The sequence below is a fragment of the Camelus bactrianus genome, chromosome 2 (genome assembly GCF_048773025.1).
Source record: "Camelus bactrianus isolate YW-2024 breed Bactrian camel chromosome 2, ASM4877302v1, whole genome shotgun sequence".
NCBI classification, from domain to species: domain Eukaryota; kingdom Metazoa; phylum Chordata; class Mammalia; order Artiodactyla; family Camelidae; genus Camelus; species Camelus bactrianus.
The window spans coordinates 31411092-31434642 of NC_133540.1; the positions used below are offsets into that span (position 1 = coordinate 31411092).

Here is a 23551-nt window from a genome sequence, read left to right on the forward strand (position 1 = left end):
AAGAATTCTAAGGATTATTTGTCCTAAAAAATCTATTTTCTCCTCTGGAACAAAATATATTCTCTCAAGAATTCCCTAGTTGTAAAAATTTCTGAGAAAAGCCTATATGGCTTACTGCTGTTTCTGGTAAATATACGACACATTTCTATGAATCATAAGCATCTGAAACTACACAGACATCACATAAAAGCCTTACAAAAGTTTAAACTGTACTGAAAGAAGACACTGATTATTCTAGGAAAGGAAAGGAGTGAAAAAAGGACTCAAAAAGCCATTCGAACAAGGACTCCATTGAACCGAGTGAATGATCTCCAAATCCACCCCATAAATCAATGACCCCAGACTCTCCTCTTGGCAGCCCCTCCCCACCCTCACTGCTATCTCCAAACTCACCCAACACAGACATGCCAAACACTGTCTCTAAACCCTCTCTTTCCTATTTCGTTAGGCTTCTGCTGAAAAAAAAAATCAGTGATTCTCTGCAGAATAAAGCCCACATTCTAAGCCCACTTGTATGGCCTCGTTAATCTGAAACGACCTTTCCTTGGATCTCATTCTACTCCCCAAATGAAATCTCCATTCCAGCCAAACTGGTCTCCTTATCCTCGTCCGACACCAGTTCTGACTTCTTCTCAGCTGTTTCCAATCTCACAAGGTTCTACAAGGTTCTATTCCTTCCTTAAAACACCAATGAGTTCCCAAACTTCTACTCTAACCTACAACACACTTTTGTTTCCGTCAAAGTTAGAATACCTGTCACTGAATCTTCAACCTTTTAATATGTGCGTCAGTGTATCCTTTGTTTCAAGAACTGAGCACAAGGCATTCAGGAGTTCAAACATGTTCCCTAGATTGAATTGAGTACAACCACAGGACAATACACTCAAGGACAAGGGCCTCTACCTTCTTAACTCTTTGCATCTCAATCCCAATACTAAACAGATTGTAGATGCTAACTATTTTTTGATCACTCCATAACTGAACTCTGCAGTAAGCCTTCAGGTCCTACAGAAGCTGCTTCCAACTGCTTTAAATATTTGCGAACTATTCCAAGCATCAAGACATCAAAATTCCATAAACCCAACAAGTACTGAGCACGTGCAAGAAGCATCTTACAAGGCAATTAAGAGCAGAAAATTACTTAAGCACAGAATTCTGAAAATGCACAAAATGCCATTTTTGCAAAACAGTGTAAAACATCTGAAAATAGAATCAGTCTGACCCAGGTGATTGTTAACTCTTTCTGAAGCTCCTCCCCCCCATTTCAGGTCCTTCCTCCACCTCTTGACTCAGGTGTTACAGAAAAGCTCAAGTGGTTCGGCCAATGATTGACCTAGACTGCAATTTCAAATGACCTCATCAAGCCATCTCCAAACACTGAAGAATCTTACTCATGCCTCTAAGAAGCAGGACAAGAAAAACTGAGCAGGAAAGAAGTAACCTGCCTAACTGTCCTATGGCCAGGCCCTAATCATGAAGGCAAATTCAACTCAGGTGTCCTGACTTAAGTCCAGCGCCATCAGTCTTTGATAGGAGCTAGATGTAAATTTCACTGAGAAAGCTGGGCTAAGGCCACGTCTTCCTAACTTGCCAAATATCCATTGAGCTAAACCTGTGTTTTTGTCCTTTTCTGGGAAAGAATGTAAGTGAATTAAACAACACAAGAAAAAAATTTTTTTTATTTGGATGTTCTCTAAAACATAAGCATAAATTATGTTTCTGATGTTAAAGAACAAAAATCAAAAGGAGGAAGACGCCAATTCACAAATTCAAGAAAGTCTACATTCTGGAGAGAGAGGCTTCTGGCTGGCCCCAGACGCACTAGCTGCCACTGGAACACCAGGCGTGGGTCCTGCTGGCAGAAGGGTGCACATGCAGTCACATAAATAGCTTTCCACCAGTGGCCAAACTGGCTTTGCCATCTGCCTCTCTCCTCGTGTCCCTCGTCCCAGAGGGAGCTGCTACTGCCAGTAAGAGAGAAGGTGCACTTCCCCAGCCAGTGACACTGGTTAAGACCAGGCTAGAGGGGAGAGGACATAGCTCAAGTGCTAGAGCACATGCCTAGCATGCATGAGGTCGTGGGTTCAATGCCCAGTCCCTCCTTTAAGAATAAATAAACCTAATCACCCCCCCCCCAAAAAAAGACCAAGTTAGAGAAGGAAGAATCCTCTCCCCATGTTCACTACACACACACACACACCATGCATGCCCTTTTGGCCTCCTCTGCTCACTCCTACGTATTTATAGCCCCTCCCTACTTCCATCTCCACACACAAACCCAATGCCAAGGCACTGGAAAGCCACCAACCAAACATGCCCCCTAGTCACACGTCCCAAAGAAAGCCATTCCCAATGCTCATTTTGCAACACCAAAGAGGTCACGGAACCAACAGGAACCTTGGACGTCAGCCAGAGAAGTGGAGTGACTTGCTTCCAAAATTACTCGGACGGTTCACTCAGTTCTTCCCATGAGAACGTATTTCTTTCAACTCATTCAATGAATATTTACTGTTTCAGGCGCTGTGCTGCTGGGTACTTGAGACAGTTTGTTCGGGATGGTCTCATCTTCCTTAATGCCAAATGGAGAGTGTAGGGTAGGGAGCAGGTTTTTTTCAGAGGGAAAATGGAGCACTCACAGGCCTCCTCACAACGGGTTAGAGGTTACAGGTGTGGTCAGCCTGCGATGCTCCTCACTACAGCTAGTGCCTCCCCCATTTCCGGCAGCATCACCAACTCTGTTTCAGCGCGAATTTCAGGCCACCTCCCTCCTACACAACCTCTTCTCAGATAATAAATACATATCCACCATATTTCTCCTGTGGCCACTTCCTAGTTGTTCAAAAGATAGAGAAACCAGGGAGGAAGGATCGAGCGCTACCAGGATGGAATTCCCTAATTGCAGGCAGTGGCGCTCCGGCCAGGGGGCAGGCTGTCTGCGCACCCTCACAAGCCCCAATCTTTGAACCCTCCTCGGCACAGGCGGAGGGGAGGAATGTGCGGAAGGCAGCACTACGCCAGGTGGACTTTCTGGTTTAGCACAGTAAGGTGCCCAGGACGAGACTGTCGGAGGAGGTCAGAAAACCACACGGAAAGGGTGAAGTTTAAGGGGGTTCGGAAGAATTCAACTCCCAGCCAGTTTTCAAAGAATCCCCAGGCAAGTTCTTTTGAGAGGTCAAGAAACAAGACTAGTAAAACTGACGTTTCTGTTACGGACGAGACTGTGAGCAGCTCTAGGGTGCAATAAAACCTGCCCGCGGGCGGGTCCGGCGGGGGACGCAGGGACCGAGGGCGCCGGGCCAGAGCAGCGGGGCTGGCGGGCTCACCACTTCGGGCTCTGGCCGTCGGGCAGGGGCAGGAAAGGGGGCCTGCCCCCCGGCTGCCAGGGGAACCGCGGAGGAACGACCCCGGGGCCTCCCGCCCCGGATGAATCTCCCGCTCCTCTGGCCGCCGGCCCGGGCACGAGACGGTCGGTCTCCCTCCAAGACAGGCTCCTCCCGGCCTCGCGCGCGCCCGAGTCCCTGCTTACTTTTGGTCGCCGCGATGAGGTTCTTCCCGTCCTTTATGAGCTCTTTGATGAACTTGTTGGTCCTCTCCAGCTCCGCTTCGTGGGCGCGGATCCTCTCCCGAAACCACGGGCTGTCGAGGTAGCAGTCGCTGAACTCCAGGGGCTGCAGCCCCATGACGGCGGCGGTCCGCGCGCAGAGCTCGCCGCGCGCACTGCCCGAGCCGGGCTCCGGGGTCGCGGCCAGGTGCGGGGCCACGCGGGCAGAAAGCGCCGGAGAAGCTAGCAGCCCCGGGCGCGCGGCGAGAGCAGCGCAGACATGCCCCGCGGAGGTGAGCCCGGCCGCACGGAGAAGCACAGCCCAGGCGAACGAGAACTGAGCGCTCAGCTCCCGGCAGCCCCAGCCGAACCTCGGATACTGCGGCCCCGCCCCGCCCCGCCCGGCCCGGCCCCCGCGCCGCACGCCCTCCCGGAGGCGCGAGCCGGCCCCGCCCCGCCCCGGGCGCCTCCCGCCGCGCCCCGCCCCGCGCTGGCCTCTCGCCCACTCCTCTCCCCTCTGCCTGCCTTCTTCCTCCTCTCCTTTCTCTTCCCTTCCCTTCCCTTCCCTCAGACGTCTCTTCCTTGTCTTCCCCACGCGCAGTTGCCCCTCCTCTTCCTTCCGAGGCTTCCTCGGTCTAGAATTTCGCCCCGCGGCTTTCCTCCGGCCCTAGACGCGGGCGCCTCCCCTTTTCATCGGCTCCCCTCTTCGGGCTGACTCACTGGGGAGCATCGGGGAGCCGACTGGGGCCAGGACGGGGCGTCTTCAGGGCAGTCTTAACACAGGGGTCTGGTTTCTGGGGGAAACGATTGACTCCTGTATCTCATTTATCCCGGCATAGACCCTCAGCTGTTCCCTATTCACGGTCCCCATTTAAAATAAAGTGCCTGTTAAATCTCCGCTTCAGACTGAAAGCTTTACAAGGGCAGGGAGCATTTTCTTGGAGGCCCAGCTGCTGCTGTTACACTCTTCTGTGTAACCACGCTGATGATTCGGGGGAGGGGAGAGGGTGTCTAAACTACGGAAGAGTTGTTTCTGTTGTATTCAGCAGATTAAATGTGCTTGGGTAGGTGGAGAGATCTTGATTATTCCAAAAATAACCACCGGAAAACAAACGCCAGGGTATAATGTGTGGTTTTCACGAGGTGGGGGTGAAGATCAAATGAGAATTTGTGGGTACAACTGGGAAAGTACAGCATTCCGTGTGTTCTGAAAGAACTCAGATGTGTCCCCAAAATGTTAAGACATTTTAAATTACTAAAAATCCTTACCCAGATGAAACCAATTTTTCATTAGAGTACCTTTTAATAATAGCAACTAACAATTTACTAAACAATTATTAGGTGCGCGCCTGGCACACACCAGGAACTCTACACAGTTTTAATAGGTTCAGAACATATGTTTACATATATAGGTTCACTAATGATGCTAATATCAGCAAGAGACTTCAAAGGATTCTTTGAAAAGTTTAGACTCCGAGATGGGTAACTGAGACTCTGCATGGCATGTTGTAGGAGTGTAACCCTCAAGAACAAGTTAAGTAAGCCTCCTACTCAATAAACTTTTGTTACAAAACAGCACTGTGAGTGGCTAACCCACAGATAAACAGATAAACGTGATTACTTTAATGTCCATCCACCGGAGAGTTCAAAATGTTTTACAAAAAAATTTAAGGCATTGAAAACCTTGGTTCTGGCTAAAATCAGCTGGGGGATAGAGTCTACAGAGAAGAAAATAAAAGGCAAGTAAAAGGGGGAAAGATACTCAAGAATAGAAAGGATGCAAACAGTGAGAGTTGCACTGACAGGTGTGCAATCCTCTGGGCAAAATCCTAAACCTGTCCTCATAAAAAGGAGCTGCTGACACTTCCCCAAAGTGTTAATCATGGAGTTAACACATGAGCCAGCAACTCCACTCTCTAGGCATCTACCCAAGAGAAATGAAAACATATGTCTACACAAATGCTTGTTCAGGATAGCATTGTTCATTATAGCCAAAAAGTGGGTGCAACACGAATGTCCACCAGCTGATGAGTCAATAAACAAAATGTATGTATCCAGACAATGGCATAAGTAAACTATAATAAAAAGGAATGAAGTACTCATGCATGCTACAACATGATGAACCTGGAAAACATTATGCTAAGTGCAAGAAGCCAGCCGCAAAACACTGCATATCATATTATTCAGTATGAAGTATCCAGATATAAATTGGGGGTTGGGTCAAAGCCTAATTAAAGATGTCATTTAATCAATAACCAGAAGAATCAGAAGTTGACCATTAAATAGGGAGTGGGAGCAGGGGAGTCCAGGCGGGGAAGCAGCCTGTACAAGCCCCTGGGATGGGAAAGAGTCTGGAACATTCCAGAGGTTAAAAGAGCAGATCAGATGACTGAAGCTCAGTGAGTAAGAAAGACTGGCTCAAGACATGCTGCGTGGTGGAGGGTCAGAAGGGGTCAGATCAGGTGAGCCTCATAGGCCCTATAAAGTAATGAAAGAAATTTCCATTTATTGAGGCATGGAGAAGTCATTCTGGCTTATACATAATATAACTCAAACTTTATGCTAAAATAGCCTATTTGTAGCCAATCAAACATACATTGTACCTCTGCTTAATTATTAAAGAAAAAAGCACGTGGACCAGAAGTAAAGAATGTCCATGTTAAAAAATGAAGATGAAATGCCTCTCTTTCCGAGATGCCAATGCTGATCCTCCTTTGATGATAAGACTCCTTTCCTGGGGGCCAAGGACACGCTGAGTCCCGCTGTGTTCTCGCTGATCTGGTTTGTTTTGTTTTGTTTTGTTTGAAACCTTGAAGGAATGTATCCCTGACTTGTTTGATGTTCTTTGTTCTGACAAGACATTCAGACTCTCCTGGAAACCCTGCTTCTCTGCAGCAGTTCCTCAGAGTTATCTGAGATAGAGGCTGTCTTCCAGGCTATAGTCCTCAGTTCAGCTCAAATAAAACTCTTTTTCATTCCTATTACAGATTATTTATTAATTTTTTTTGTTGACAATAGGGTTGTATCCTAAGCTACTCTTCAAAGGGAAACTTTGAAGAGTTTTCAGCATGGCAGTAATGTGATCTGGTTTGTGTTTTCTCTCAAGGTGCTGCGTGGAGAATGAAAATTCAGCGTAGCTCAGTTGGGAGAGGGCATGCTGAGCATGCATGAGGTATTTGGTTCGATTTCCAGTACCTGCATTTGAAAAAGGGGGAAAAAAAAAAAAGAAACCAAAATGAAAATCCATGGGGAAGGCTTTGGGGGTTGTCTGGGCAATATGGTATAGCTTCACCCTCCAAATGACAGTGGATACAGAGATTAATAGACCAAAATATATTTTAGAGGCAGATTCTGGAACTTGACAATGGCCTGTATATAGAAATGAGGAAGAAGGTGTCAAAATGGCCCCAGGCTGCCGGCATGGGACATTAGGTGGATGGCTGTAACCCCACTGAACATTTACTAAAAGGAAAGTGGGGGGAAGTCGATGTGGTGGTGCTGCTGGTGACTGGGATGGGCAAGATCAGTTTCAGTTTAGACTCATTTAGCCTGAGGGGATGTTCAAGTCTGTATGTCAGGTTGTCGGGTGGGCATTTTTATGCTTTGCTCAGTGCCTGGATTAGTTAAGGATCTGAATCAATGACGGTCAGTCAGGATCCTGTCCACACAAAATAGAGGGTAACTCAGATGAAACCTCCCCTTTACACAGGTTCCGCTACACACAATATTGTCTCTCCCTGATGAGTCAAAGGTTACTACCTATAAAGTCAAATATGGGTTCTACTGAATCATTGGATATGTTTCAGGCTGTGAGTCAGTTAGAATTAGGTTCAGACACATTATAACAGAGAATCCAGAATAATGGTGGTTTAAACCATGAGGAGTTTACTCCTCTCTCTCATGTGAAAGAAGTCCAGAAGTAAACACTCTAACATGATTCCACAGCCCCCAGGGAAGCACCAGTTTCCATCCTCAGTGTCACCTCGTGGTATGTTTCCAAGAGCCCCTTCTGTGAATGAGGAAGGCTAAAGATAAGGGGTCCCCCTCCTGGTTGAGTCACCCTCTTTTCTTAGCCTTCCTTCAGCTCTTAGAAAACATTTTTGCTTTTTATCTCATTGGCCAGAACTTAGTCACATGGCCATGCTTCCCTGCAAGGGAAACTGGAAAATGTGGTCTTTTATACAGGTTCACTGCCACCTGAAATGAAATCTGAATTTTCTTATAAAGAGATGATCCATTCTGAACAGGAACCTAACAGTTTCTGCCACAGGCTGACACCTTTATCGGTGAGGTACATAGATTATAATTATAGCTATGGCAAAACATAAGGGATATGATGAGAAGAAATGGAAGATTAATGTCTGGATAACTTCCAAACCACATTAAGTTGCTTTCTCTCAAGAGTATTAACGGGTGTGGGGTGGTAGGGCAGAGATGCCAGAATAGCTCAAACAAGAAATCATTGGACAGTATCATGGAAAAGTTCCCTGGAGAAGCAGGGCAGGCTCCTGAAGGTTTATCACCACTCTAGCTTCATTTTCCTGTGATTCTTTCTGCTCTGTTCCTCTTCCTGGTGTTAACTTCAGCCTCCAGAAAGCTCCCTTCGTGAGAACCAGATGGCTTCAACATCTCCGGATTTACCTCTAAACAGTATCCCCTCTGGTGCTAGAAAGATGCTCCCCCTCTCACAATTGCTTCAGTCTGGACATCAAACCAGTTTAGGAGCCTACCTCATCTCATTCAGTTACACCTGGAGAGCTGTCTGTCAGCTGATCACTGGGGCAAAGGTGGGAGTAATTCCACATAGTTTCAGGTCACCCTGGGGCCACACTGTGAGCTCAAGGTGAGTTAATCCACCAAGATATGAGGATGGTATACGAGTTTGTGAACTAGTAATCTACAAAATATAATGGTGATGGGTGCTTAACAATGTAAATTTGCTTAATCCCACTAACTGGATACTTCAAATGGCTAAAATGGTGAATTTTGTTATATGTATTTCCACAATAAAAAAAAGAAACAATAAAGTATGATGAAGTGTATATTTTGTTTGTATGTTTGTAGTGTATGTTTTCTTAAAGGTAAATTATCACAGAAAAGTAACTGTCCAAATGTGTTTTAAATTTTCATTGCATCTATATTTTTAAAAGAAATTTTTTCTTCACAAAACCCTATTAAAAGTTCATGAACTAGCAATCTGGGTAATGCAATTTGAGAAATTCTATTCTGAGAGCACAATATTGTATAAACTCTACTGAGGGTCAAGCCAGAATCTCCGTGTAACGGTTAATCTTATGTGTTAATTAGCCTGGGTTAAGGGATGCCCAGCGAGCTGGTAAACATTATGTCCGGGTGTGTCTATGAGGGTGTTTCCAGCAGATATTAGCATTGAATCAGTAGACTGAGTGAAAAAGAGCTCCCTCACCAACACAGGTGGGCATCATCCAATCCACTGCAAGCCTGAATAGAAAAGGCAGAGGAATGGTAAATTCCCCTTTGTACTTTTTGAGCTGGGACATCCATCTTCATCTGCCCTCAGACATTGGTGCTCCTGGTTCTCAGGCCTCAGACTTGGACTGGGATTTGTACCATTGCTTTCCTGGTTCTTCATCTTGCAAATGGCAGATGGTGAGACTTCTTGGCCTCTATGACTAGTGCATAAGCCAATGCCTACAGTCACTCTCAATCTCTCAGTCAATCAATCTCTCTGTCTCTCTCCATATATATCTACATTGCTATATCAGCTATATCACTATATAGACATATCGATATAGATATATATTTTATCCCTCATTGATTGATTCCATTTCTGTAGAGAATCCTGACTCTGTATCTGCCAGGATTGCAGCAGGTAAACCCCTGTGGTGTAGAGAAACTGTTCCTCGTGCCTCTAATATTAACTGTTCTCAATATATGCCAGAGAGGATGCTAGAACTAGGGCTACAATAGTGAACAAAACAAGCACAAGTCATGCCCTCAGGGAGCAACAGTCTCCAATCAGAGAGAAAGAATGTATCAAATAATGACAAACACAAATACGAATATTAAATGAAAATTCTGATAAGTGCTGGGAAAGAGCCATATATGGTGTTAAACAGGGGAAATGGGGCTATTCTGAGATGTCACTGAGGAATTGACAATTGGGCTGCCGGATGAGGAGTTCATGGGTAGAGGTGAAACTGATGTGATGTGGAGAGGGAAGAAGCATTCCTGGGGAAAGTTTTGTCAAAGAACTAGAACAGGAAACTGAAAAAGGTCCTGTGGCTGGAGCACCAGGGCTGAGACATACAGCCCATGAAGAGGGCATGAGGGCCCCTCTCATCTGCTTCTGCACCGGGCTGGCTTCTTTGCCTGAAAACACTAAGCATGGGGTTCAGAACCCCTCCAGCGCTCCTTGATTGTTTCTAGGGAGAGCTCACTTTTCCCGGCACTCCTAGACATCGTAACTTGGAAGAGTTTGGATCCTCAAGAAGTTCTAGAATGATTCCACTCACCTAAGCCTATCCAGTCAGCAAATATTGAGTGAGTGCCTGGAGTAGGCAAGGCACCAGGGAAAGTCCTGCAAGGCCAGACAGTCCCTAATCTCAAAGTGTTTCTAATCTGGTGTGCTCTAGGAATAAACTGACACACGGATAATTATTTTTTAAAAAGTACACTGTTGCTTGGTCCAGCCAGCCCTGCTGTCTGGCTAAGAAGTTATATATTCCCAATGAAGCTGGGGTGGGAAGGTTGGGGGAGGGGAAAGGATCTTCCAATTCCCTTACATTGAAATGAAAACCCCCTGAAGAAATCTGGGACTCTTTTAAAGTTTGGAGTTAGAAGAACCTGGCTCAAGATGATGTGGGGCAAGGCACAGAACCAGTAGCTGCTCCATGGGGAGTGCCCTGTCATAGTGCAATCACCCCTTCCCTGCCCTCAGCTTTTGAGAGACCTGGCATGGAGAGGAGGGAGCTGAGTGTATCGTGTTATATTTGCTGATGGGTATCAGCCCATACTCTCACAGGTCACTCAGGCAAATGCTGCCCTCTTTCCTATAAAGTGAGGATCAACTGACCTATGCAGTGCCTTGCAGTTTATTTTATCCAGATAGCAATGGATATTTGTTTTAAAATGTTAGAAGGAAAGAGAAGAGCTCTAAAGAGTTTATTTTTCCCTGTAGCCCAGATGCCCCGGACATGACCCAGAGAGCAGTTTCCACAGGGTGACCTTCAACTGAGCAATTATCCAGTCACTAGAAAGCCAATCTGCTGTGACTAGGAGCATCTTCTTAGAGTCCATGAGCACTTCAGTAAAAGAAAAAATGAAAAAAGTATAAAAACTCATGTCTTTCAACCCAACAATTCCAGACCTGGCAATTTGTCCTAAGAAAATATTTTTTTAAGATGTATATTCTTCAGGCTATTTGTTGCAGGGGGACAAAAAAGGAATTAATCTAACAATTGAAAATAGTAGAACAAATCAGCACATATCCACTCAGCAGGCTTTGACAGCACTAACATGCTCATGATTCTGTTCTCAGCGGTGGACACTGGAATTTTAGGATGCTCAGCCTTCATCCCCACTTCCCAACAGCACCCTGAATTCCACCTGGGTAATCATTTTCCCACCAAGCATGGAGTCTTGGTAAAGTGCACGTGCCTTTCTCACAGTCGGTAATCCAAAGAGATCCCTGAAGGCTCCTTCTGCTAGTCCCTCCCCTCAGCCTGCCGCTGCCAAAGGCTGGGCACATGTCCAGCCAATCAGACCCTCTTCCCCAGGACTTTGACTCTTGAGCCCAGTAAAGCACTGACAGGAGAAACAGGTCATCTGTCCAGCCAAGCATGCCGAAAGCAGCCTGCTGCCTAGCAGGCTACCCAGCTTCTTGCTCCCAGGCTGGTTCTTCAGGCTTCCTTGAACACCCCACACACTTCAGATGAAAGGCCTTTTTTGCTTAGGTTGCCAGAATCAGTCATTTTTTCCCCTGCAGTCCAAGCAGTAGATACCTAGATTGGTACTTAAAGGTAATGGACCTTTTGGGGAAATTGTAGGGCACCTGGAATTTGTTCTCTGGCTGAGCTGGAACAGAAAACAGTTGCATATCCCCTTTATATTCTAACTGAAGAAACTAGTAGCCCATGGCAAGCACTGGAGAAACAAGTTATTAAATTATCATCTTTGATTACTGAGCTCTAAGTCACAGGACCTAAAGTTCTCTGTGATGATTAATTTTATGTGCCAACTTGACTGGGCTAAGAGAAACCCAGAGAGCTGGTAGAAGATTATTTCTGGGTATGTCTGTGAGAGTGTTTTTTGGAAGAGAGTAGCATTCGATTCAGTAGACTGAGTGAAGAGATCCACCCTCGCCAATGGAGGTGGCATCATCCAACCTAATCTGCTGAGGGCCCAAATAGGACACAAAGGCAAAGGAAGGGTGTATTCCCTCTCTCTCTTCTTGAGCTGGGATGTCTATCTTTTCTTGATCTTGCACACTGGATATCGGACATCTGAGCTCCTGATTCTCAGGACTTCAGACTTAGGGACTTAAACCAGCAGCCCTTCCCCTGTTTGTCAGGCCTCCAGTCACGGACTGAATTACACCATCAGCTTTCCTGCTTGTCAAGCTTGCAGATGGCAGATTGTGGGACTTCTCCGCCACCATAGGCACATGAGCCAATCCCTATAAAAAATCTACAAATACCTCCTATTGGTTCTGCTTCTCTGGAGAACCCTAACACATCCCTCTTTGCCTGGAACGGCACACCTATTTTCTTGGCATCCCTTCCTTTTTACAATTTCCCCCTGGATTTCTCATTTTTAAACAGTTTTACTATAAACAATTGCACAGAAAAGATTTTTAAAAATAAGCCAGGATGGGTTCATCGGACCTCTACTCTGCATTTCCAACCCCTGCCATGGTCTCATTTAGTAGCGTATGAGACACATGTGCAGTGAACAGAGTTCTCACTTTGACACATGGATAATCTGAAAGATGACCGAGGACAACCTATCTCTGTTTTCCTGACCTTTCCAGAAGCAACCTCAAGGTGAATGAAGTTGTCAAGCCATCAGTCAATAGGCAGCATGGAAAATTATAGGTTGAGAGTAAGATGGGCAAGAAAACAGAGGCTTAGTAGAGCTGCCACAGAGCATCGAGAATGTCCTGAACTCCATCACTACAGTTGCTTGTCCTGTATTGGATTGTACCAATCTCCAACTTTACTGATTGGTTACAGTTTTTTATACCAAAACAAACAAATAAAAAAACCCTTTTGGCAGGAATGAGATAAAAGAAAGAGTGTGTGTTTAATGAAAAATTAAGTACTGATTTCCTATTTCTCAAAAAAGTTGCTGAAGAACTTGTAGAGTGTCAGCATTTCTCGTCCTCTGTGGGGCATCCACAGTGACATGCCTAACCACATGAAAACCGGAGGGCCCAAGACTGCTGGAAGAGCTTCTGCACCTGCTTCAACAGTGAGAGTTATTAAGAAAACTGGGCCCACGGGTGGCAAATGAACATGTTTCAGTGCTGGGTGTTGACACAACACTGTGACACATTACTTTTCCCTTAGATCAAATGATTGTTCTTCTATTTTTTTTCTTCTTCCAAGATTTCTTGTGGCATTACATAAAGTGAAATGGGTAGACTTCATTAATAGAAAAAAAAACACCAACTTTGCGAGACAGTTAAAAGAAGCCAGTTTCGTATCAATGAGGATACAAGCGAAGATATTACGAGACTTCTGGTGCTCATCCTTTCCCAGTTCTCCTGTCTTTTAGGTGACATGGGAGGAATATGCCACTTTCTGCTGTGTTAGCAGTCCCCACCAAGTTCTGGCCATCATGGAAGTGACAATGTGTCATTTCCAGGCTGAAGCATTTAATTGCTAGTGTAAGGCTCTACCACACTTTCTTGCCCTGCCTTGGTAACCATGAAGTCCTCGTGTTCCGAAAGATGAAGCAATGAAACGGTTGGGCCATTATTAGCCTGAGCCTCTGAGAGACTGTCAGAAGCAAATACACTCACTGACTTGCAACGATTATGTAACCTGAGTGAGAAATAAGCTCTTGCTGGGTAATCCACGAGACTCTGCAGTTGACTGTTACCATAGTATAGCCTGTCCTGGTCTGGCTAACACAGTGAATTCTAAGATCTTTGGAAGGGGTAAGTGTATTGTTAATGGGATTGAATAATATATAGCAAGAGGATGGCAATCATTTTTAAAATTTTTTTTTTAAGTTTTACTTTAATGGATACAAAGATTCTGTTTGGGGTGATGGTAAAAATTCTGGAAATAGATAGTGATGATGGTTGTACAACACAGTGAATGTATTTAGTGCTACTGAATTGTACACTTAAAAACGGTTAAAGTGGCAAAGTTTATGTTATACATATTTTGCCACAATTTAAAAAATCACCAAAACACATTTTTCTACCAAAATTTTCCAGTAATGATAAGGGTTGGAAAAATAGGCATTTGTATATTGTTGTTGAGAATGTAAATAGGTACTTCCTTCTGGAGGCAACTTTGGTAATAAACAAGGCCTTTGAAATATGAAGCCCTTTGATTCATTCATTCTTCTTCTGGGAATTTGACCAAAATTTTAAAAAATTATAATTTACAAACTTTTATGTAAAATGATCATAACCCTAGCATGGTTTCTAAAAGCCAAAAATGTGAAACAGTATAAACTGGACCATGGTGGATTGGTTAAGTAATTTAGGGTATATTCATATAATTGAGCACTATGTAACTACTTGAAATTGTAGTACACGAGACTATTTAATGAGGAATACTGGAGAACAGCTCCAATAAAATTTTAAATGAAAAATATACAAACCCTAGTTCTTAAGTTGAGTAGCAAGTTCGTAGATGTAAGGTTAGTTTGACAGTATTGATTCTTAATAAATGCATGCTGACTTTCTGTTCATAACATTATTTTCTAAGATTGTTAACTATGGTTGCATGATTACAATTACAAGCTTTCATAGCCAATAGGCACATGAAAAGATGCTCAACATTGCTAATTATTGTAGAAATTCAAAGCAAAACTACAATGAAGTATCACTTCATACCAGTCAGAATGGACATCATTAAAAAGTTTACAAATAAGAAATGCTGGAGAAGTTGTGAAGAAAAAGGAGCCACCCTACACTGTTAGTGGGAATGTAAATTGGTGCAGCCATTAAGGAAGACAACATGGAGATTCCTTAAAAAACTAAAAATACAGTTACCATATGATCCAGCAAACCTATTCCTGGGCATATATCTGAAAAAGATGAAAATTATAATTCAAAAAGATACATGCACCCCAACATTCACAGCAGCACTATTTACAACAGCCAAGACATGGAAGCAACCTAAATGTCCATTGACAGATGAATAGATAAAGAAGATGTGGTATATTTATGCAGTAGAATACTACTCAGCCATAAAAAAGAATGAAATAATGCCATTCGCAGCAACATGGATGGACCTAGAGATTATCATACTATGCGAAGTGAGTCAGAGAAAGACAAATACTGTATGATATCACTTATATGTGGAATCTAAAAAAAGATACAAATTTTATTTACAAACCAGAAATAGACTCACAGACATAGAAAAAAAGAAAACTATGGTTATCAAAAGGGGAAAGGAGGGGATAAATTAGGGATTTTGGATTAAAAGATACACATTACTATATACAAAATAAACAATAAAAACCTACTGTATAGCACAAGGAACTACATTCTGTGTCTTGTAATAAGCTATAATGGAAAAGAATCTGAAAAAAATACATATGAATGTATACGTATAACTGAATCAATTTGCTGTACACCTGAAACTAACATTGTAAATCAACTACACTTCAATCAAAAAAAAATAAAACAAGCTCTCAAAATATTTCAGGATACAATTCATCTGGCATAAAGATAAACTCATTAAGCTAACTAAATTTTTTAAAGATCTCCTCTTATTTCTTATCTTTCTTGCATTTAGGTTCTCTCCTACCATAACTCTTTTCCCTTTTCCATCTGAAGGTAGTTACCGAGGGAAGAATGGAGAAAAAGAGACTTTGGTTTGTTCTGCTTTCACTGTTATCTTTTTAGCATTACGTCATCTTTCCTCAGAGACTTTGTGTTTTTGTTCTTGCTATGAACATGACCTTAAAAGGACCCCTTTTGTTTTTCTACTATTTGTCACATCCATAAGCTCATTCTGGACCTGCTTTTCCCAATACTGTTGCTTAAGGGTCATGCTTAAATAACATGCTGCTCTCTAGTATTTACAAAAATATACACTTCAACCCACTGCCTCACATTTTGGGGTCAGTAGAGGAATGCCTCTGAAGCCACTCCTGTTTTTTTAAGATATCCCTCTTTATTTCCTCCCTGTTGGAATTATTTAAGACAATCGTATTCTACCTGAGTTACAGGAACCCCTAAAAGTATGTGAAGATTTTCCAAGGAGCGCTGCTTGCAGGGAAAATTTATTTCCAGATCCTCAGCTTCCATTTGTCCTTTTTCTAAAATTGATCAGTCTGAAAAGCCATTTTGCAAGCTCTTCTATCCACCTCCCCTTTCACAATAATCTTTCTCCCAAAGAAGAGGAGAAGGCAGAAAAGCAGACTTCAAGCTCATTCATCCACATCCTTGTTCCAAGATGTAAAAATCTCCAAGGTACCAAGGGGACATTTCAAATCTTTTTTCTGGAAATCTTCTGTAATGATTAACCCACCAAAAGGCTTTTTGCCTTTCCTTGTCTTGTACACTTCTGTTAAGACTAACTATAGCTTTAGTGACTGTCCCGTTGAGATATTCTGAATGTATTATAGGGTGAGGTGGGAGGAGTGATGACAATTTCCCTTTATTAACTTGCCTCTCTCATCTTTAAATATGATTAGAGAATGCATGGTTCTTGAGGAAGAGACACATGAAAGCAAAGAAAGACAATGTCTTTAAGAAATATCCAACACTAAAAACGGCTCTCTTTTTCTCATTTTTGAACATCAGCTTTTTTGTTGTTGTTCTCTCTTCAATATGCCACCTTAGAAATGTGTTGTCAGCAGGAAAGAAAAGCACCTTTGAACAGATTAGTCATGCTGATTCTTTAAAGTATAACTAGAATGTATAACTGCTAAGATTTTTGAGACATAACGGATAAAGTCTGTGCAGAAAAAGTTCACATGATTTATTTCAAAATAAATTTGCATTATTAAAAACGGTAGTTAAAACTTATTTTGTCAATGAACTAAGTCATTGATTATTGACATAATCTTTCCGTGCCTCATTCCTCCTTGGTAAAATGGTATAATTGTACCCTATCACTGAGTTATTTTGGAGATTAAATGAGTCAATGGAAAATCTGGGCACAGTATATGCTCTTCATGTCATCATACTCCCCTTTTCCAGTCTTTAGTCCTTCTTCTCTTTGTCTCTACTAACTCTCTTGTTAATCTCACCCCGTATCCTGGCTTTAAATATTACCTATACGCCAAGGATTTCCAATTTATATTTCCAATGCCTGCTCGTGCCAGAACTCCAGGTTCACGTGTTCAACAGCCTACTGGACCTCTCCACTGGGATACCTAATAGACATCTTAAACTCACTCTCTCCAAATGAAATTCTTGTTCTTCCCTCTCCCCAAACATGCTCTACCTACAGCCTTTCCCTGTCACTTGCTGCCAATGCCATCCTTCCAACGGCTCAAGTCTCTAAAACTTGGAGTTAATCTGCACTCCTTTCTTTCTCTGGTACTCCACATCTAGTCTGTCTTTCTGCAAAAAGATATCCAGAATCTGACCACCATTCAGTGCCTCCAATGTTGCCCCTCTGCTGCAACACTCAGTCCTCTCTCTTAACCCTAACCCTAAGCGCAACCCTAATCCTACTGCAACTTCACCCTGGGCTCCGCTTCTGCCCTTGCTCCCGATTAGTCTATCTTCAATGGGGCAGCCAGAGTGATCCTTCTGATATGAACATTGTCCTAGAAGAAAACATAGGCAAAACATTCTCTGACATAAATCTTAGCAATACTCTAGGGTAGTCTACCTAGACAATAGAAATAAAAGCAAAAACAAAGAAATGGGACCTAATTAAACTTATAAACTTTTGCACAGCAAAGGAACCTCTAAACAAAACAAAAAGACAACATATGGAATGGGAGAAATATTTGCAAATGATGCAGCTGACAAGAGCTTAATTTCCAGAATATACAAATAGCTCATACAACTCAATAACAAAAAAACAAACAATCCAATCCAAAAATGGGCAGAAGACCTAAACAAGCATTCCTCCAATGAAGACATACACATGGCCAACAGGCACAGGAAAAAATGCTCAGTATAGCTTATTATCAGAGAAATGCAAATCAAAACTACAATGAGGTTATCACCTCACACCAGTCAGAATGGCCATCATTAAGAAGTCCACAAGTGATAAATGCTGGAGAGGGTGTTAGAAAAAAAGGAGCCCTCCTACACTGTTTATAGGAATGTAAACTGGTGTAGCCTTTATGGACAACAGCATGGAGATTGCTTAAAAAACTAAAAATAAACTTACCATATGATCCAGCAATCCCACTCCTGGGCATAATCCTGGAGGAAACTCTAATTCGAAAAGATACATGTATCCCAATATTCTAACAGCACTATCTACAACAGCCAAGACATGGAAACAACTTAAATGTCCATTGGCAGATGACTGGATAAAAAAGCTGTGGTATATTTATACAATGGAATACTATTCAGCCATAAAAAAGAATAAAATAGTGCCATTTGCAGCAACATGGATGGACCTAGAGATTGTCCTTCTAAGTGAAGTAAGCCAGAAAGATAAAGAAAAATACCGTATGATATCACTTACATGTGGAATCTAAAAAATGACACAAATGAACTTATTTACAAAACAGAAATAGACTCCCAAACATAGAAAACAAAACTGTGGTTACCAGAGGGGCAGAGGGCAGGGGGTGGAAAGGAGAGATTAACTGGGAGTTTGCGATTTGTAGATACTAACTGCTATATATAAAACAGATAAACAACAAGGTCCTACTGTTATAGCACAGGGAATTATATTCAATACCTCATAATACCCTATAATGAAAAAGAATATGAAAAGGAATATATATATATATATATATATATATATATATATATATATATATATATATATATATATGTATATAACTGAATCACTGTGCTGTACACAAGAAATTAACACAACATTGTAAACCAACTATTCTTCAATAAAAATAAAACAAAATAAAAAGTAAATGAACATCAGAGCATATCATTCCCCTGCTTAAAATCCTTCAATACATCCCCTCCTATACATAACATAATAACAACTTTTTCAAGATATATATATATATACACATATGTTCATGCTCATATATATTAATTTTAAAAAGACTAAAAATATGCATCAAATTGTTGGCAGTGGTTATCTTTGGGTGGTAATATTGCATGTATTTAAAAATACTTGCCTTTTGACTCAATAATATTATTTTTAGGAATTTATCTATAGGAAATAATTAGGATATTCCCCAAGATTTAAGTTTAAAGATGCTATCACAACAATATTTACAATATGTAAAAATCGGAAATAGTCCAAGTGTATAACAATAAGAAAGTAGAACTGACCTTGAACAGGTAGAGGGTTAGGATCCCTGACCTTTCTAGCAGTGGAAAATCTGAATATAACCTGTTGTTCATTCTCCGCAGTCGTGGTTCCTCTACATCGGTGGTTCCTCCATATCCGCGGTTCTGCATCCTCGGGTTCAACCAACAGCAGATCAGGTAGTACTGTAGTATTTACTCCTGAAAAAACCCTGCATACAAGTGGATGTGCACAGTTCAAACTTGTATATTCAAGGTCCAACTGTGGCTTAATAAATTGCATTATAGTGAATGATGGATTATCTGACATGGCTGGCCACGTAGTTTTTAAATTAGTAACATACTGTAATGTTAACATGTATGTAATAGTAACATATTGTTAATGAAAGATTATGAGCTAGCAAGTACACTGTGAGATTAACTTCATAACTTTGTATATGAAGAGAGGAAAAGACAGGAAAGATAGGCACCAAAATATCAACGGTAGGCACCCGTAGGCTGATGCACAGGTGGCCATGACCTAGAACTACACAGTTGTGGGAGAGCCTCTGCCACCCATCAGCAGACCTGTGTGGAATTCACAGACTCAGAGCAAATGTGCACATTCTAATCAGCACTTCCTGCAATGTTCTGCAGTGTCACCTTAAGCAACCATAGGCTGCAAATGTACTCATATATCACATGAATAAGAAGATATTTAAATCTGAATTTATTGTAACAAAAATGATTCTTATACTGCATGTTTAGCAAGTAGAAAAAAAATCCCCTAATGCTTTAAGGAATTTAGGCCTTTTAAAGTCTTAACAGTTTAGGAATGGGTTAACCTATTTATCACAATGATAAGAGTTTCCCAAGCTTCTTATCAGTTTTTAACCTGTTTGAAAAAGTAGTTACAAGTGCAAGAAATAAGTTTCTTGGCGTGCTCGGTGACTAACATCCAGTTTCCAATTCACATTTTGGTTTTTAAATGTTGAGCTTCAAAGTTAGTTCTTAGAATTTTATGTTTCATGTGTTTCCCATTACTTACAGAATTAAGTAACCAAAGAAAAAAAAAGAAATTCTACGTTCACAACTGCCTTGCTGTTCTATTCATCCTCAGCCATCTTTACCTGAGAACCCATTAATGGGATTAAGAAGTCTAAAAAGTCCTTTTTTTTTTGGCTTGGGTATTTTATTTATTTATTTATTTAACATTTTTTATTGATTTATAATCATTTTACAATGTTGTGTCAAATTCCAGTGTTCAGCACAATTTTTCAGTCATTCATGGACATATACACACTCATTGTCACATTTTTTTCTCTCTGAGTTATCATAACATTTTGTGTATATTTCCCTGTGCTATACAGTGTACTCTTGTTTATCTATTCTACAATTTTGAAATCCCAGTCTATCCCTTCCCACCCTCCACCCCCCAAAAGTCCTCTTTCTTTGTTCTTTATAGAATTAAAGCATTGATACCATTCAAGCTACCAACTCATTGTCACTGAAAAGTAAAACAAACAAGCAAATGACAAACAGAATACAAAGCTCCCAAGTCACAGAAGGAACCACAAGGCTATCAGAAATGACCTGAAAGCCAAGCTTGCAGATTTTTTTCATGAATCAAGTAATAAAGTCAACCACCAAAGGTGTCAGGTGTGCAACAAAATAGACTGACTTCAGCACATTCCTTTGTTTTATCACTTGGTTTTGACATAAGGCAAGGAGACTGCCCTGAAAAACCCACATATTTAGTCATGAGAACATGACATTTTACATGACTTGGTTGCAAAACTAGAAGTGTATGAGAACACTGCCACTTTGTTCTTTTGGAACATAAAGCAGAGTTTACCAAACAACGGTCCCCATGAAAGGCAGGAAGATCTGATTATGTGCTTATGAGAGCTTAAGGCCTTTTTTTTTCAGACTACTTTGGCAGTCTTTGAGAACAAACCAAAATTCTCTTGCTTTCTGGAGAGAGAGAGAGAGGTAGAAATTACTAATGTAAAACATGAGCTGCCTACCAGTATCAAAACAAGAAAATCAACTCTAGGCTTACTCGGAGTGAGTGTGTGCATTAGGTCAGAAGTGCCCATTTTGGTCATCTCCATAAGAGGGCTGAGTCTGCATGGACATATGTCTATTATGTTAAACATCCGAATGTTAATAACATCAATTAAAAAACCCACCTCTATAAGAGTGTGAACAAAGAGAAAATCATTTGCTCCTGGATATTTAGTTGAAACTAAGGTGGAATTTATCTCTCTGAATTTACACTATGGTTCTCAAGTGAAGAATTCAATGCTTTGAAGGATGTTTCAAGAATACTATTCTAAGGTCTAAGTCTTTGTTTTCTTAGTGACAATTTAATTTTAAAATTATACTTCGCATAAAATAGAGAGTAAATATTTCAGTGATTAAAAAATGGACAGAGTCCGGCTCCCGTGTCTTATCCATTGATAATGGCAAAATTAACAGGTCTGCAGCTTCTATATAGTTAGGAGCTACTTCAGTGGTAATTACAATCACAGGGAAGGAAAAGGGGCATTTGTTTGTCAATACATAGTCATCAAGGCTACACAAATAATTAACCTTTAACAAGCCGAATAGCTGATATTTGGCACTTAGATACTTCCTGCAGATTTAAAGGGGGCTTCATTAAAGAGGGAGTACATATTCATTAATGTATTTAAAACGCATTTCTTGGGCTCTTTATGTCCTTATTACTGCATTTAGCTGCTGAGGCACTCTTCATTTAAGAGCCTAAAATTTAACCTTCTATGTAAACTTTGCAATTTATAGATTCAAATTCAGTCAGTCCAGGGTTTTGCCCTTCTCCCTTTTCCTTCTCTTTTGTGGGGATTTACTTACATGCTGTACTGACCTTAGAGACACCAGGCCCAGGACCTGCTGAGCTGGGCAGGTCCCCGGTCTGGTTGTCAGCTGCCTACCCTCCTGCCCCACGTCTGCACCATCTCCATCAGCTTACCCCGATCACAAGGCCCCTCCTGTTCCTCCATCACCCTCTCAGCCACTCCTGTGCACTTCAGGGGACTCAAGGAAGTGCTGGGTGCTCAGTCTGCTGGAGTGTGGGGAGGAGTGTCTCATTCACCCAGTGAGGCCTGCTGGAGACAAGTGAGGATCCTCTCTGCCCTCAAGTCCTTCCTGTCTTCCCCAAGGGAATGTCTTGTCCTCTTGGCTGCCTGAAGAGAGTGAACAGAGGGTACAGTCCTCTCTTAGGCACTGACTAGCATCTACAGTCTAGTCACCTGCCCTCAGATTTTCTTTCTTTCGTTACCTTTTGCCAGACAACTTCACATCTCCTAACTCTTTGGTTTATGGTATAATTTCCCCTGGGTCCTCCAAGTGCTTATTCATTTAGCGCATGCACACACACACACACACACAGAGACGTTTCCTGTTTCAAGAAACCTGCCTTATAATAAGAAGCCTCCTGTTTCCGCTCTGATTTTAAAATTCCATTCAGAAACTTGGTTATGTTCACTCTCATCCTAGAGCAATGAGTGCTACTGATTCCGTGAGTGAAGGGAGAAATGGTAACCGGGGTGACACAAGCCCCCTAGTGAGCATTTGGAAACATGCAGGGCATTTTCAAGGGTCACAGCGACTTAGGGATTAACTGGCATTCAGTGGGTGAGGGTAGGATTGGTAGACATCCTTCCATGTGCAGGACAATGTCACACAAAATGCCAATTGCTCCCTGCTAAAAAATGCCAAAGATGTGCTTCTCTTTGGGGGCTTCTCCAGTCTCTGGCCCCATCCATGTTACTATCCAGTACAGCTCCAGGGCCCTCCTTGCCTACCTCTGAGAGCCTGACTCTTCCTCTCCACAGTTCCATGGGACTGGCTTGACTCCCCATGCAGTCTTTGCATCTTTCCAGCCTGAGCTGTGTGGGAGAGGAGCAAAGTGCTCAAGGTACATTTAGATGTTCCATCCTTTAGCTTCAGGTTCCTCTTCCATCCTTGGAGTGGTTTGAATTTCTGCCTCTGAGCTTGCTTGGCCAATTTTCTACATGAAAAACACACAAAATTTCTTCTCTTGCTTCCCATTCCAGTCCTACCATTGCTATAAACAAGAGAAAATGTAAAAGATTCTATATTTTACTTGGCCACAAATCGTAGCAATATTTTCTTAGATTAGTCTCCCAAGACAAAAGAAATAAAAGCAAAAATAAACAGATGGAACCTAATCAAACTTAAAAGCTTTTGCACAGTGAAGGAAACCATAAACAAAACAACCTACAGAATGGGAGAAAATATTTGCAAATGATGAGACCAACAAGGGATTAATTTCCAAAATATACAAAGAGCTCATACAACTCAATATCCAAAAAACAAACAACCCAATCCAAAAATGGACAGAAGACCTAAACAGAAATTTCTTCAAAGAAGACGTACAGATGGCCAACAGGCACATGAAAAGATGT

General features: G+C 41.9%; 1 protein-coding gene and 1 long non-coding RNA gene across 3 annotated transcripts in view; both read right to left on the reverse strand.

Annotated features, from left to right (window-relative positions):
• ARHGAP10 (Rho GTPase activating protein 10) overlaps positions 1–3936 on the reverse strand; it is a 283230-nt gene extending 279294 nt beyond the window's left edge. Inside the window, exon 1 of one of the 2 annotated variants that reach the window (XM_045516376.2) lies at positions 3527–3936. In XM_045516376.2, the coding sequence (XP_045372332.2) occupies positions 3527–3680 (154 nt within the window). In that variant the 5' untranslated portion in view covers positions 3681–3936. The remainder of the gene's footprint in view (positions 1–3526) is intronic. The other variant, XM_010954572.3, reaches the window with a different exon arrangement.
• Positions 3937–4829: 893 nt separating this feature from the next.
• Positions 4830–23412, reverse strand: LOC141579661 (uncharacterized). Its single transcript, XR_012511505.1, has 3 exons — positions 22928–23412; positions 19146–19333; positions 4830–6736 (listed from the first exon to the last, which is right to left on the reverse strand). It is a non-coding gene; the product is annotated as an uncharacterized LOC141579661 (long non-coding RNA).
• Between the last annotated feature and the right edge of the window lie 139 nt (positions 23413–23551).